The sequence below is a fragment of the Lissotriton vulgaris genome, chromosome 4_1 (assembly GCF_964263255.1).
Source record: "Lissotriton vulgaris chromosome 4_1, aLisVul1.2, whole genome shotgun sequence".
Lineage (NCBI taxonomy): Eukaryota > Metazoa > Chordata > Amphibia > Caudata > Salamandridae > Lissotriton > Lissotriton vulgaris.
In genome coordinates this window covers 1,681,426,323-1,681,442,958 of record NC_141691.1, presented here as the reverse complement: position 1 = coordinate 1,681,442,958, position 16,636 = coordinate 1,681,426,323, and the positions used below count along the sequence as shown (strand labels likewise).

Genomic DNA, 16,636 nt, shown 5'->3' with positions numbered 1-16,636 from the left:
CGTATGTCTCTTCCTAACCAAGACTTGGCTCGGTGAGTGTTCGGGTCCTGATGTTGCCTATGCTCTCCCCCAGGACCATGTCATGTTAAGAAAGGATTGGGTAAATGGCAAGGGTGGAGGAGTTGCTATGGTGGTGGACAAACAATTTTCCTGTTCTATAGTCCCTATGGAAGATATCCACGGGGTGGAGGCCCTGGGCTTCTGTTTGTCACTGTCACCTCATCAATCCTGTGCTGGGCTGCTGGTCTATAGGCTCCCTGGTCCGATTGGTTTATTCCATGAAGAGCTTCACACCGCTATCTCATCCTTATGTATGACGTTTAAGCATTGCCTGCTTTTGGGTGATTTTAACATCCATATGGACGCGGCCGTTGCAGTGGACACTATGAAGATCCTGGATAATACCAATCCATTGGGCCTGAGTCCTTATCTTGCTACCCCACCCATAATAAAGGCCACATATTGGATCAAATTTTCTCCACTACTCTGATTGTTGTAGCTGCCCCTGTACCAGTGCTCTGGTCGGACCACTTTCTGGTCAATTTTGAGATTGTACGCGCAGGCAGGTCAACTACTAGTGGCCATAGTCGTCAGTCTCCGGCCACGCGCGCCTTTCATCGCGTGCCTTCCGACATGCTTGCACAGTCTCTGACACCTAATCCCTGTATGCTCTCTGGCGATTTAGAGGCAGACCTAGATTCCTTTCAGTCGTGGCTTGCGCAGCGCCTGGATGAACTGGCACCTCCCCAGGTTGCCCGTAAAAACACCACTCGTGCATCCGCACCCTGGTTTATGCCTGAACTTAATGAGAGTCGCAGACTTTGTAAGAAGGCTGAGAGGGCCTGGCGTCACAGCTATGATGGGCTATTGAAGGAGGCCTATAGGGAGCGTACCAAGATCTATCATAAAGACATCATTTCTGAAAAAAAGTCTTATTTAGCCAGGAGAATTGAAGCTGACACCAATACCAGTAAGGAAATCTTTTCGATAGTGGAGAAGTTTACATAGCCTTCTTCTATTACACCCAAGTGCTCCCACTCTGAACCATGGGTTGTTTAACTTGCAGATTTTTTTGCGAGAAAAATTAAAAGCATTCAGGCGTCTTTTCCGCCGTCAGATCCGGCGGTGGCTCCCAACGCTTCTCTCCTTTTTCCGTCCTCCACCTCTGATCGGCCCTTACTTTCGAACTTTCTAGCCCTCTCCCCAATGGCCTCGTTGGATCTTCTATCTAAACTAAAATCGGGCTCTCCATTGGATCCCTGTCCCGCCAAGGTAGCACAAGTTATTAATCCGTTAATTAACCCGGTACTAAATCAATCCCTTGACTCCAGAGGGGTTCCCCGGTCCTGGAAGCAGGCCCTTATCCTTCCTCTTCTAAAGAAACCTAACCTTGATCCGAGCATTCATGCCAACTACAGACCTATTTCTCTTCTCATGGCATTCGCTAAGGTCGTAGAAAAGCATGTTCATTCCTCCCTCTCTAATTTCTTAGAGACCCATGACATCCTACATCATACCCAGTCCGGGTTATGTGCAAACATGAGCACGGAAACAGCACTGTTGGAAGTGACGGAAGCCATTAAGGAGGTTTTGGATGATGGAGGAAAAGCGATGCTGGCGATGTTGGATTTGTCAGCGGTGTTCGATACCGTCCCCCATAAACGTCTCCTTGCAAGACTCTATGAGATTGGTTTGAGGGGGACGGCCTTTAGTTGGTTTGAGTCATTTCTATCGGATCGCCAACAAACAATCTGGGCCCCTCCGCACTCAGCCTTAGTGCCGCCACTGGAGGTGGGAGTTTCTATGGGGTCGATGTTGAGCCCCACTTTATTTAATATTTATATGGCCTCTTTGGCGGTACTGGTGGAGGCCTATGGTGCCCAGATTTTTTCGTACGCCGACGACACACAGCTTCTTTTCACGTGTGAAAAGAACACCGACTTTAATGGAGAGATTATTAAGAGTTGTTTAGGAGCCGTTTTTGCCTGGTTCCAACTGAATCATCTTAAGGGCAACTCGGACAAATCGGAGGTGCTCTTTTTTTGGTTGCCCTCCTGACCCCGGATGGAAGTCCTGGTGGCCGGCGGCCATGTTTCCTCCCTTCGCTGCCACTTCCGTGGCAAAGAATCTGGGTGTGAAGGTGGACAATGGTCTTACTTTCAAACCACAGATTCTGGGCCTAGTGGGACAGTGTTTTGGTCTTTTAAAAATACTGAGGACATTTCTTCCATTTTTGTCTCTAGTCCACAGGAGGACCACGGTCCAGGCCTTGATTGGCTCGCCCCTGGACTACGCTAATGTGCTATATCTGGGCCTTCCTGAATATCTTCTTTCAGGACTCCAAACTCCGCTGCTCGAGCGTTCTTCAGTCTCAGCCGGAGATCCAGCACTACAGCTCTTCTTAAATCTCTCCATTGGCTGCCTGTACGTAAACGCATCACCTTTAAAACTCTAATCACAGCATTCAAGGCCCTCCACGGTACCGGCGCCCGCTATATCAGGAAAAGACTAAGCTTTTATCTCCTTGCAAGATCATTACGTTTCACATCGCTTGCCCTGGCCTCTGTTCCGGCAATTAGGCGAGCCCGCATTGGGGGTCCCTCGTTCAAACGCTGGGCTCCCCAATTTTGGAACGCACTGCCTTTGTCTCTGCAGAAAAATGACAACCTCCTTGCCTTCAGGAAGGATCTTAAAACATGGCTGTTTGGACAATAACTTCATCTAACTCTCTTGCTCTGTGCATTTGCGGTCTGATAGCGCCGGGACACTCTAATTGAGTAGCTGAGCGCTCTATAAAACCCCTTTTAACATAACATAACATAACATAGCCTATTTTTGTAATTTTTTGTGCTCTCAACCTTCTTCCAGTTAATGGTAGAAATGGGTATGAAAGCAATAATTTATCCTGGTAAAATATACATTCTAGAAAAGTAGACAGAATTCTGAATTCAGCAAGGGGCCATATGTGCAGAATTTTCAAGGTTCCTTTATAGAAACTAACATTTGAATACAGGAAAAATTAAAATTAGTTGACAAAAAAGCCATTTGTGCCACCTTTTTCACCTGTAACTTCTTCTAATTATGACAGCTGTTTGAAAACAATGTACCGTTACATCCCCTTGATCTTTCTGGTTGTGAGGATATATAGGAATTGAATGTTCACCAAGAACTCGAAGAACCCAGAGCCAATAACTGAGCAGCATCTTGCAATAGTTTTTTATTATGTACTGGGTATGTACCAATGAATTTGGGAAAATATATACAGGTAAAAATCGGTATGTAAGACACCTATGTTTTCCTGAAATTGAAACAAAATATAGAGTTTAGAAACAGTAGCTATTGCACATTTCCGAAATTGTGAATACCCATACTAGCATGAGAATTATAGGACATTTTTCAAAGTTACTTAGTTTTTTACTCATTGTCTTTCATTTGGAAGGCAGAAATGCATTCAGAAGTCAGTAGGTAATAAAAGTTGCACTACAATTCTGTCTTACCCTAAGTCTCCCGATAAAAATGGTACCTCACTTGTGTGGGTAGGTCTAGTGCTCGCGACAGGAAACAGCTCAAAACGCAACGTGGACACAGTTTCTTTTTACAGTGAAAACTGACCTTTTGTTTGCAAAGTGCCTAGCTGTAGATTTTGAACCCTAGCTCTGCTGGCACATAGGGAAACATAGAAACCTATACATTTTTCAAAAGTAGACACCCAGGGGAATCCAGGATGGGGTGACTTGTCTGATTCTCACCAGGTTCTGTTACCCAGAATCCCTTGCAAACGTCAAACTTTGTCGAAAAACCCAAATTTTCCTCATATTTCTGTGCTGGAAAGTTCTGGAATCTGCATGGATCCACAAACTTCCACCCACCCTACATTCCTCAAAGTCTTCCGGGAAAAATGGTACCTCACTTGTCTGGGTAGGGCTAATGGCCGGGACAGCAAAGGGCCCAAAATGCAACATGGACGCACCACATTTTCAAGTGAAAACGGACACGTTTTTTGCAAAGTGCCTAGCTGTAGATTTTGAACCCTAGCACAGCCGGTACCTAGGGAAACCTCACAAACCTATACATTTTGGAAAACTATACACCCAGGGAAATCCAGGATGGGGTGACTTGTCTGGCTCTGACCAGGTTCTGTTACCCAGAACCCCTTGCAAACATCAAACTTTGTCCAAAAAAACACATTTTCCTCACATTTCCGTGGTGGAAAGTTCTGGAATCTGTGTGGCTCCACAAAATTCCAACCACTCCCATTTGCCAAAGTCTTCCCCAAAAATGGTACCTCACTTCAGTGGGTAGGCCTATTGCCCGCAACAGGAAACGGCCCAAAACGCAACGTGGACATACCACATTTTCACAGTGAAAACAGACCCCTTTTTTGCAAAGTGCCTACCTGTAGATTTTGAAACTTAGCTCTGCTGGCACCTAGCAAAACCTAGCAAACCTACACATTTTTTGAAAACTAGACACTAATGGGCATTCAGGACGGGGTGACTTGTTTGGCTCTCACCAGGTTCTGTTGCCCAGAATCTTTTGCAAACAATCAAACTTTGCAAACAAAAACACATTTTCCTCATATAATTATGTGGTAGAAAGTTCTGGAATCTGCATAGATCCACAAATGTCCAACCACCCAGCATTCCCCAAAGGCTTCTGAGAAAAATTGTACCTCACTTCTGTGAGTAAGCCTAGTGCCTGTGCCAGGAAACAGCCCAAAACACAACGTGGACACACTACATTTTCAGTGAAAACTGACCCTTCTTTTGCAAAGGGCCTACCTGTAGATTTTGAACTCTAGCTCTGCCGGTACCTAGGGAAACCTAGCAAACCTACACATTGTTTGGAAACTAGACACCCATGAGAATCCAGGACAGGGTGACTTGTCTGGCTCTCACCAGGTTCTGTTGCCCAGAATCCTTCGCAAACAATCAAACTTTGCAAACAAAAACACATTTTCCTCACATTTCTGCGGTAGAAAGTTCTGGAATCTGCATAGATCCACAAATTTCCTACCACCCAGTATTCCCTGGGCCTCTCGATAAAAATGGTACCTTACATATGTGGGTTCCCCAAGTACCAGTGACAGGCAATGTCCCAAAATGTATTGAGGACACACCAAAATAACCCATCACAAAACAACCTGGTTTTGCATGGGGAGTCACCTGGGTTTTTGGCCCCAGGCTTGATGGCCATCTTGGGCAATCTACCAAACTACCAAACATTTCTGCAAACTAGACCCCCAAGGGAGTCCAGCAAGGTATGACTTGCGTGGGTCTCCCGAGGGTTTTCCTACCCAAAATCCCCTGCAAACCTCAAATTTAGCTGAAAAAAACACATTGTTCTAAAATTTTTGTGTGGGTAAATGGATTTACAAATTACCTACCACCCAGTGTTCCCCAGGTCTCCCGATAAAAATTGTACCTCACTCACATTGGTGGGTCAAGTACCAGCGACAAGCAAGGGCCCAAAACGTATTGAGGAGACATCAAAATTACCTATCACATAACAACCTGGTTTTGCTAGGGGGGTTTACCAGGGTTTTTGCCCTGGGCTCGGCGGCCATCTTGGAAAACTATCAAACCCACACATTTCTGACAACTAGATACACGGGGGAGTCCAGCGAGGTATAGCTTGTGTGGATACCCAAAGTTTTCATGCTGAGAATCTCCTGCAAACCTCAAATTTAGATAAAAAAACTAATTTTCCAAATATTTATGGGAGGAATCACTGTGGTGGCACAAATTTCCTACCCTACAGCGTTCCCCCCAGTCTCCCGAGTAAAATGATACCTCACTTGTGTGGGTGGGGCAAGGGCATGTGACTGGGAAGAGCCTAAAACATAGAGATTAATGGTATAGAATTGAGATTTCTAAGCGCTAATTCGTTTTATAAATACGTTTTTGGCCAATTCTGCATTGGACACCCACACAAGTGAGGTTTCACTTTTTTCGCGGGAGACTAAGAAGAACGCTGCGGGGTAGGACATTTGGGGGAGTGCACCGCTCCACTTGTTCCTCATTCAATACGTTTTGGGCCCTTGCCTATCGCGGGTACTTGGGTCACCCACATAAGTGAGGTACCATTTTTATCGGGAGACATGGGGGAACGCTGGGTGGTCAGAAATTTGTGGATCCATGCAGATTCCAGAACTTTCCATGACAGAAATGTGAGGAAAATGTGTTTTCTTTCACAAAGTTTGAGGTTTGCAAGGGATTCTGGGTAACAGAACCTGGGGAAAGCCAGCCAAGTCACCCCATCCTGGATTCTCCTGAGCATCTAGTTTTCCAAAATTTATAGGTTTGCTAGGTTTCCCTAGTTGCCGGCAGAGCTAGGGTTCAAAATCTACAGGGAGGCACTTTGCAAAAAAAGGGCTAGTTTTCACTGTGAAAATGTGGTGTGTCTGCGTTGTATTTTGGTCCCTTTCCTGTCGCGGGCACCTGGCCTAGCCACAGAAGTGAGGTACCATTTTTCTCAGAAGAGTTGGAGGAATGTGCAGTGGGTGGAATTTTGTGGATCCATGCAGATTCCAGAACTTTCCACAACAGAAATGTGAGGAAAATATATGGATCCACGCAGATTCCAGAACTTTCCACTACAGAAATGTGAGGAAAAGGTGATTTTTTGACAAAGTTTGAAGTTTGCAAGGGATTCTGGGTCACAGAATCTGGTGCTAGCCATACAAGTTACCCCATCCTGGATTACCCTGGATGTGTAGTTTTCAAAAATGGATAGGTTTGCTAGGTTTCCCTAGGTGCCAGTAGAGCTAGGGTTCAAAATCTACAGCTAGCCACTTTACAAAAAAAGGGTCAGTTTTCAGTGTGAAAATGTGGTGTGTCCAAGTTGTGTTTTGGGCCACTTCCTGTCGCGGGTACTAGGCCTACCCACACAAGTGAGGTACTAGTTGTATCAGAAGACTTTGGGGGATGCAGGGTGGGTGGAAGTTTGTGGATCTGCGCAGATTCCAGAACTTTCCATCACAGAAATGTGAGGAAAATGTGGTTTGTTTTTACAAGGTTTGAGGTTTGCAAGGGATTCTGGATAACAGAACAGAGTGAGAGCCCCACAAGTCACCACATCCTGGATTCCACTGGGTGTCTAGTTTTCAAAAATGTAAAGCTTTGCTAGGATTCATTGGGTGCCAGCTGCACTAGGACCCAAAATCCAGAGGTAGGCACATTTCGCAAAAAAGTATGTGCCTAGTGGGCTTTCCGCCACCCTGGGAGGGGGGAAATTGAGGGCTATTGCCCCGATATGCCCCAAGGGGGGCAGAAACACTGTGGCTATTTTGTTTGGGTGGGTGGGGACATTGGGATGCCCATCCTGGGCAGCCCCTAACCCTACGTATAAAAAAAGCCAGCATAATCGCTGGTGCCTTGTGGGCTCTCTGCCCCCGTGGGGTAGATCAGGGGCTACTGCCCCCATCTGCCTCCTGGGGGGGACAGAAAGACAGTGGCATATTTCATTGGGGGGTGGGGACATTGGCATTCCCATCGGGGCAGCCCCCTCCCCTGAATTTTGAAAAACATTTACCCTTGGTTGTAATTTTGTAAGGGTGGGGGCATTTGCATGCCCATTCTGGGCAGCTCCCACCTCTATGTATAAAAAAAAAACAAATCCTTGTGGTCCAGTGGGCTTTTTGCTCCCCGGGTGGCAGATCAGGGGCTACTACCCCTATCTGCCTCCTGAGGGGGGTGCAGAAAGACTGTGGCATTTGTTTGGGGGGTTGGGGCATTGGCATGCTCATTCTGGGCAGCCCCACCCCGAACTTTGGAAAAATAAAAATCCCTGGTGCCTAGTGAGCTTTCTGCCTCCAGGGGGCAGATAAGGGGCTATTGCCCCATATGCCTCCCAGGAGGTGCAGAAACCCTGTAGCATTTTTGGGGCAGGTGGTATTTGCATGCCCATTTTGGGCAGCCCCCACCACAGATTTTATATAAAAATAAAATCCCTGGGGTCTAGGGGGCTTTCTTCCCTACCCCGGGAGGCAGATCAGGGGCTATTACCCCCACATGCCTCCTGGGGGGGACAGAAAGTCTTATTCCTTCTTTGGGGGTAGGGTGGGGGCTTTGGCATGGCCATTATGGGCAGCCCCCACCCTGACCTATAAAAAAATCCCTGGTGTCTAGGGTGCTTTCTGCCCCCCCAGGGGCAGATTTGGGGCTACTGCTCCCCGGGGGGGGGGGGGGGGGATCGGAAAGGCTGTCTGGCAAAATTATATGGGGAGGAGCAAGGACCCTTACCCAAGGTGTCACTCCCCCCTCCCTGGTGGCTAGTGGGCAGATCCCAAAGTAGGGATACACTAGGGAAGGGTACCATTAAAAAGGGAAGATTCTCCCCTTTCCAACGATACCTCTCCCAAGTGTTTCGGTGCTCGGGGACTGAGATAGCCCCACGAGCCCCAAAACATTGAAACTGAAACTAAGTTTTGTTTTCAATGTAATGATGACCGCGCGTCATGCGTGCGATCGTCATTAGATTGAAAATGAGTATAGGACCTTGGGAGGTTGGGGAAGCTGTTCCCCACCTCCCGAGGCCCCCAAAAAATGGTAATCCCTCTGCTGTTTGCAGCAGAGGGATTTTGTGCCCCAGTCCTCATGAAGGAATGGTTCCGTCATTAGTACAGGAGCACTGGTGCTCATGATGGAACCATTCTGTCATGAGCACCGAAGAGGTTAAAAGCTTCATGCTTCAGGTTTTTTTTCTCTAACGTATACAAAAAAGTGATGGATGGAATGCATGGCTTAATCTCAAACACTGGTAATTTCTTGTGCTGCATCCCAATCCATTGTTATTTAGCACACCATTCCACCTCAGTTTATACCCAGCTATATGTAAATTAGTCTTGACCCTTCTCCAATGAAAACAGGCCAACCTGAACTGCCAAGCCAGGTTCTCCCTGAACCCGAAAGCAAGCAACCGAGGACCGGTTTTGCCTTACTTAGGGCTCATCAGCCAGGTATGGCTTGGTTTAATTGACACAGTGTGCAGGTCTTTTTTTGGCTTGTTTCATCTCCCATAAGCTTACAGGTGCTTCTACAGCTACGTCCTGTTTGGCTTATAAAAGAGCTATCTCGTTTGGAACATTTCCCAGTTGTGGGGAATGCCAGATCAGGGAAGAGTAGCCCTCACAATCTCCATTCTTATCATAAATCACAAAAAGCTAAAGTGGAACAAATGTTATACTCCTACCATAGCAAAACCTTTATGTTTTTATAGGTAGGGCTGTTTAGTAAAGGCTACAAGCACACAGGGCAAATCCCAGTGATTAGCATTAGTGTAAGGAATTCCACTGCCAAACTGTTCGAGAGGGAGGCAAGAGTTTTTGCATGGTAAATGAGCTGTGTCTGAGTTCCCACACCGCATCAACAGAAAATGCTGCTGATGCAAACCTGTTCCAATTAAGGTAACCTTGATTCACATTTCGTAGCTTTCCCTTGGCATCAAGCCAGTCTTTAAAGAAAAAGCAGGAGGTGGCATTTGTAACAAATCAATCACAATGCAGGCAATTAAAGAAATACCTTAAAGGTCAACACCAAATTAAATTAGAAATATAAATAATTAGAAAAATAAAAAGACATTATGTTAATGATCAACAGGTTAAAACGTTAGTAAATGAGAACACGTGCCATTGGAAACAAGAGTAAATAATGTGTTGCCTTGCATTGAAGTTTTACCAAAAAATGGTTGTGTATTCTATCAAGGTCTGAAAGGTACTGGGACACCTCAAGAGTCCAACCTGCACGTACACATGCTTGAAATGTCTTTGCTGTTAGACCTGTTCATTATTTCTACCTTCACGCTTAGGAATATTTTGGAGGTATAAAAAGTCAAGCAGGTCCAACCTGGATGCTGTGCTCATGGAGGGTTTATATGCAAAGGGCAAAGCTGGTTGCCAAGTGGAAAAAGCTGTGTGCAGGACAAGGAGACCATGTCAGGCTAGTATTAAATGCTGATATAACAGTTGTTTCTGGTGAAGATTTCCATGTATTCACTGAGTAACTTTTTTAGAGCTTTAGATAGATCCAAAGGGAGAATGAAGCAGTCTATATCTGAAAAGCATTTGTTGGGGTGGACTACACCCAGGGTAACCTCTAGTTACCTTCTCTGAATACAGAATATAAAGTCTGAAATGGAGAGGGAATCATGTGATGAGCAGAACATATGTGCATAGTTCATCTAAAAAAAATAAGATTTATACATATGAAAAAAGAAAGCTCTGACACGGACACAGCTGTGTGCATTATTGACAAAGTGGAGTGTGGTAAGAAAATCCACATCTTATTCCCAGGGCATATTTGTATGTGGACTGTTTATCAGGATAAATCCACAGAAGATGTCGTGAAACAAAAGCCGGGGGAAGCACTATGGAAATTATATTTATTAGTTCCAGGATCTAATAGCAGAAGTGGTAAGAGGTGGCCAGCTGCAAGGAGGTCTCATAACTCTGAACTCAGAAGCCAGGGGAGAAGAAGCTGGGGGATTTCAACAAGTAGAGACATGGGTTCACAGGAAATCTTCTGATCAGTTCTGGATGCGGTCACAGAAGTTGACTTCCTACTTGGACAAAATACCCTGGTTGCATGTGTTGTCAGCAAGATGCACAATGTGATACATAAACTAGCTAAGTGTTCTCGACCCCACAGCAATGGTACCAGATCATGGTCGAAATAGTTAACATTTAAGTAATGTACAACTTCAGGGCCGATTCCGATCTGGGTCAGAAAGCTCGCGGACCGAGCTGGATCCAGAGTGTTTTCCGACCGAGCCGGAGTCCTGCAGTCTGACCGAGCCGGTACGATGCAGCCGTATGCTGCTGGACTCGGTTTGGTCGGACTCCCATAGAACTCAATGGGAGTTGGTCGTACGACACGTACATGGGCTCCCATTGAATGAATTGGGTACCTCTCGTGCAAGGGTGCCCCCTACAGTGGATGCGCGTCGGTGCCATCGGCACCTTACATGCCCTTGTTGGGGAGACCCTTTGGTCTCCCCCTGTGTCCGAGTCATAGGGCTATAGTTGACAGGGGGTCCGAAGTGGACCCCCAAAGGCAACTTCACAGACGTTTTGCGAGCTGGACACTTCGGCTTGCACCTGCTGTCCAACACGTGCATCATACTGGCTCGGTCGTAAATCGCATCCATTGCACGCCACGGTTAGCTTACGGCCGAGACTTACGGAGCGGTTCGGACTCGGAAACGACTCGGTCGGTGATTTTCAACGGACAGCTGTACGAGTCGGGCAGAAAACATGTGTACGGCTCGTAGTATTTCCGATTTGATTGCGCTCGGTGGCCTTCCGACCCGGATCGGTATTGGCCCCTTAATAGTGGACTCTTCAAGAAATTCTAGGGATCCTAGCAGCAGGAATCTGTATCCAGAGAATTTCAGTGACATTCAGAAACGTGCAGACAGGATGAAATCTCAAGTTCTGCAAACGGATGCTTTCTCTGAGTGCCATAACTATTGGCGCTCTTTGGCAACATTGATGCCATATCTATCGTATGCCTTCTCTTTCGTGTTTATGCATAGTTGCCTGTAAATGAGCTGAAGATGCTGCATGAATTACTGTGGGTGTCTATATGTGTCAATGCACTATCCTAAGTCAATTTTATTATTTTTGTCAGTGCTTTGGGTTTGGATTGTCTGTGGGGTCGTTGTGTTTTAGCCTTCCTGCTTAAGCATGTTCTTTGTCGGTTTTGCTTTCTGTGGTTGATAGCTCATGGTTTAAAATCTGAACGTTGTGTTACTCAATAACTTTAATTCTGAAATATGATTCTTCTTCCTTCCTCTACAAATTACTATTCTTCACTTTGATTAATAAAAACCAACGGGAATGAAAAATAGTAGCAAATAGAGAACAAATAAAAGGTCACTCAAAAAACAGAATCTTGTGATTTAACCCAGTCAGCCACGAAAGAAATATCAAAGCTGACAGTTTCTGAGGAGTTATCTGAAAATATGGTATTCTTTAAAAATAGCATCTCGCAAGTGTATGATCCGGCAAAACTCTTATAAAATAACATGGCCAAACCATTTTTAGACTACATGGTTATTAACCATCTGGCAGGAATCTGGAGTAATAGGCAAATATATCTGTGAAATTATTAGTTGGATACAAAGTATTAACATTATTTATGAGCTATGTTTTTATGCCTCCAAAAGAATGCATTTGTCACGACAGTTACTTTTATTCTGTGTGCAGCCAGGAACTGCGCTATTGTCCAAAAATACTTTGGACCAAATGTACAAATCATTTTTGCAGAATAGGGCCATTTGCTTTCGCAAAAATCCATTTTCTTATGTAGAAACCACAAATTGCGATTCAGTAAACAGTTATCAAAATGCAATTTGGGTTTCCGACCCAATACTGATTCATTATTTGAAGTGGTGTGTTTAGGGTGTCCCTTGCAAACATTCAATTGGATTGGTCCATATTACTGTTTTACGACCGAATTCCGGTGGCAAAACATTAATTTTTTATCAACTCCTCATAGGAGGTGATGAACCATTTGCAAACATTTTGTGAATGTTGACAAAAACATTTTTTAAGAGTACCTAAAACAAGGAAAAATGCATGTTTCATTTTTTTTCTTTAAACGCATCTCAAATAAATAAACAATGCTTTATTTAAAAGCAATTACAGGCAGGATGGTCTGCTAATCTTAGCATGGCAACATCCTTGTGATGGCTGTGATCCTTTTTGGGTCACAATTTGTGTCCTAACTCATAATATTGGTGAGGTAAGGAAAATTGCGACCCACTAGAAATCAGTAATTTGATAACCGACCTATTACTACATAGGTCAGTTTGCATATTGCCACTCTGGTAACAAAAATACTGGTTGCAAATTGTGACCAGAATTTTGCAACCAGTGATTCGTACGTATGGCACTTTTTCCTAAAAAATTAAACAAGCATTGCTTCCTCAATGAATATGTCAGCTTCGAATGTTATCTAACTAACTACAATTAACTCATTTAATGTAGGGAGCTAACAGTGAACTAACTATTAAACCCAAAAAGACAGGTTTCGAGGTAAGTCCAGGACAGAATGTGTTTGGAGCACATGGCTGCCCTCCTATGGTTCCCTTTAGGAAGTTAAAGAGATGCCTTTTATAGAGTATACAAATTCGACAATAATTGATGGAATTTACATAAAGTTTCCTTTGTGAAAGGTTTCGGTATTATGTAGAGAAAACTGTATGTCAAATTTGTCCATTCACATCAGCATTGGTGGTGTCACAGCTAGAATGGTGGCAATGTACTTGCAAGCATATCACTGGCAGGTTTATGAGAACTGTATCAGACAGTCAAATACACTCAGCAGCTAATTTATTTACTTTTTATGTTATTGTTCGGACTTAAAAAAAACTTAGTTTAGCCGCACCAAGCACTATATTACTGGAGATCTCCATTCTAGTGCGGATGGCCACTTACATAACACACATCACTATGTAGATTGCCTTTTGGTGCTAACCCAGTTGATACTTAGACACTAAGGCTCAGATTTAATATGGGCTTGTGTTGCCCTTGAATCATGCAAGGTGACGCAAGGAAATATAAGTCAGAATTATTTGAAATCAGATTTACTAAATCAAGCAAAGCCATCTTGATTGGCTCTGTGTGGCTTAGTAAGTCTAAAATAATGCAAGTTAACACAAGCTGCTGCCTTGCCTTACTCTGCGTTGGGAAGGAATTCTATGGGTGGAATGTGGGAGTTCCCAAGCATCCACACATGGATTTTGGCAGCCCTTCCCAGGAGAGGCGCAACAAGGAGAAATATGTTCATTTCTCTTCATTATTTTCTCTTTCTACGCGTGCAGCAGAAAGAGGAAAAAGGCCCCTGAAGATTGTTTTTGTGCATGAAGGTGTCCCTCCCACCACAAAACAATTCTGCCTTCCTCATATGCACCGGCGCACAATGGTGCATGAGTGCCTGCACTGGTGTTAGGCAGCTCTCAGTGCGTCAGTGCAGGAAAAGAGGGAAATGCATCATATCTTATTAGATATGGCACATTCCTGCTCTCTCCCAGTCATGCAGCACAGCAAGTTGTCTTGCTGTATTGCATTGCATGATGTTTTCATAAATGTGTACCATAGGGTCCGACTGTGACCCTGCCTTACACTCCTCACTCAATAAAAGTAATTCAGGAAGGGCTGTTAGAAAAAAAAACAAGGCTATTTCCAGGTTATTTACATCAGCCACAAACGGTGGATCATTCGTTGCGTGCTAACAGGATGAACAGGAAGACTGATTAGAATTATATCTACTGTACTTTCTGTAGGTGATGTAATTTTACTCCACGCATGATAGTACTTGCTTTAGCTTTTTACTTACTTGGTGTCATTGTTTTATTGGGTCATTGATTTATGCACACATCTTCTCATCAATTTTATTGTGTTCATTAGAACTCTTGTGATGGTGTATGTGGGGATACTCATTATAAACTGATCTTCCTTGTCTACAGGTATCTCAGATGTTACTACTTTGCTGTGAGAACGTTAATCACCATTGGCGGCCTTGCAGAACCAGTAACTTTGTTTGAGATATTCTTTCAGCTTTTGAATTATTTCTTGGGTGTCTTTGTCTTCTCCAGCTTAATCGGTCAGGTAAATAGAGAACTAATGATTAATGAATAGCCATATTTATTTTGCATTCGTTACATTTTTCATTATGTTTTAATTTTGTACCAGTTATTGTTCTCTTTAAATAAATCCCCTGTTTGGTTGTATTCCTTTCTCTAGTAGAAGCCACAGTAATGGCTTAGATGGTCTAGTGGAGAGGCAACACCATCAACACAGAAGAGGTTGCAACAGTCCTAGATACGTCGTTTTGTAGGATCTTTTAACATTACCTTGCTATAAGTTTAAGTATCCTAGAATCCCAGGAAATATATTAGTATTTGTTCTAACCTTGGTTAGTAAATTCCATTATAGTTGGACAGCATTTTTTCTATAATGAGATGGTGACAATAATGCAATCTCCAACAGCAACAATTGAACTTCAGCTGAGTGGAATTTACTGCTGGAGGCTGTTTTCTACTTTTGTAAAGGGTTGCATTTACCACTTGGCAGTAATTTTACATTACCATGGGTGGTAATCTTACCATTAATAATACAGTAATATAGTCCTCTAACTTTTGACAGATAAGGGAAATTACAACAACGGGGCAGTAATTTTGAGTAAATGCTACATAACGTGGTTGAAAGCACTCTGGCATTAGATCTTGTCTTGTTCCACACTGTAGCAACTTTTCCACTTTAACATGTCTCATCATCAACCTTTTAACCTCAGCAGATATAACTTGTGGGCCACACACTTGCAGTGATTCAATCAGTGCACTATAAAATTCATCAAATATTTTCTAAGCATAGGTAAAACATCCATGCTTTTTGAGCCACGTGTGCATAGGCTTTTTGTGGTCGTAAACTTGCTGATTTGCGGAATTGTCCTGTTAGGGAACACAAAAAGATTTCTTCAAATGTACAAAGCCCTATTTGCAATTTGGTCATTTTTTACCAAATCAAAAATTGGGTTTGTGAGTCAGTATTAGGAAGTGTAGCATCCTCCCCAGCCCAGGAGCATGCAAATGAATGTGCCACACTTGGAGCTCTGGATTGTATGTCTTTATTCCTCAGCATACAGTCATGTTCTGTTCTCTGACAAATGCAAAAACAACAGTTGATGGACAGAATGCAGAACAATGTCATGCATTCACCCCAGTACAGAGATCTGGGCCTAAATCCATAATTCTTTTGCACTCCACACCACCCCAGTTCAGACATGGCCATATGCAAATCAGCCTTGACCCTGTGCCTCATGGGAACAGTCCAGCCCGAACTGCCAAGCCATGTCTTTACTGGCCCGGAATCAAACATCCTAGGATTGGTTTCTGGCTATCAGCCGTCTTCAGCCAGGATAGCTTGACTCCAGTGGTGTGGAGAGCATGGGACTCACGTCTGAGCATACCCATCCCTCTCGGGGTGACAAATGCAAAAACAACAGTTGATGGACAGAATGCAGAACAATGTCATACATTCACCCCAGTCCCTTGCTCACTTTGCCACTGGATTCAAGCAAGCCGGGCTGAAGACAGCTGGAATGCCAGAAACCGGTCCTCGGAAGCTTCTTTCCAGTCCAGGGAAGACATGGCTTGGCAGTTCGGGCTGGACTGTTCCCATGAAGCACAGGGTCAGACTGATTTGCATATAGCCATATCTGAACTGGGGTGGCAGAGTGGGCTAAAGAACTGTGATGGATTAAACCCAGATCTTTTGACTGGGTGTGAGTGTTTAATTGATTCAGATGCTCCGTCCATCACCACCCCCTTTTGTATCTCTGACTACGTCATAACCGTTAATAACCACAACTTAACATCTCCCATCTAGTTACGTACTTCTTCTAGTGAGTCTGTCCAGAACCACAAGGGTCCTAGCACACATAGTCTCACGACACTACAGGAAGGGGCTTGTGTAGGGCGTCCCTTTCTAATACCAAATCAAAGTGGTATGTGTGAATGATTTGCGACCAAATGCGGACAAAAAAAATTGCATTTTACTACATAACTTTTCACAAATGGTAAGGGGTCCCCAAGGGACCCATTCACATTTGTGAATGTTAGGAGAAACATTTTT

At 44.2% G+C, this 16,636-nt stretch overlaps 1 protein-coding gene across 1 annotated transcript in view; it reads left to right on the top strand.

The window, feature by feature from the left end:
• The window catches only part of CNGB3 (cyclic nucleotide gated channel subunit beta 3), a 673,231-nt gene that overhangs the window by 419,586 nt on the left and 237,009 nt on the right, over positions 1-16,636 (top strand). The window contains exon 9 of the mRNA XM_086918038.1: positions 14,470-14,611. Within this exon, the coding sequence (XP_086774164.1) occupies positions 14,470-14,611 (142 nt within the window). The remainder of the gene's footprint in view (positions 1-14,469; positions 14,612-16,636) is intronic.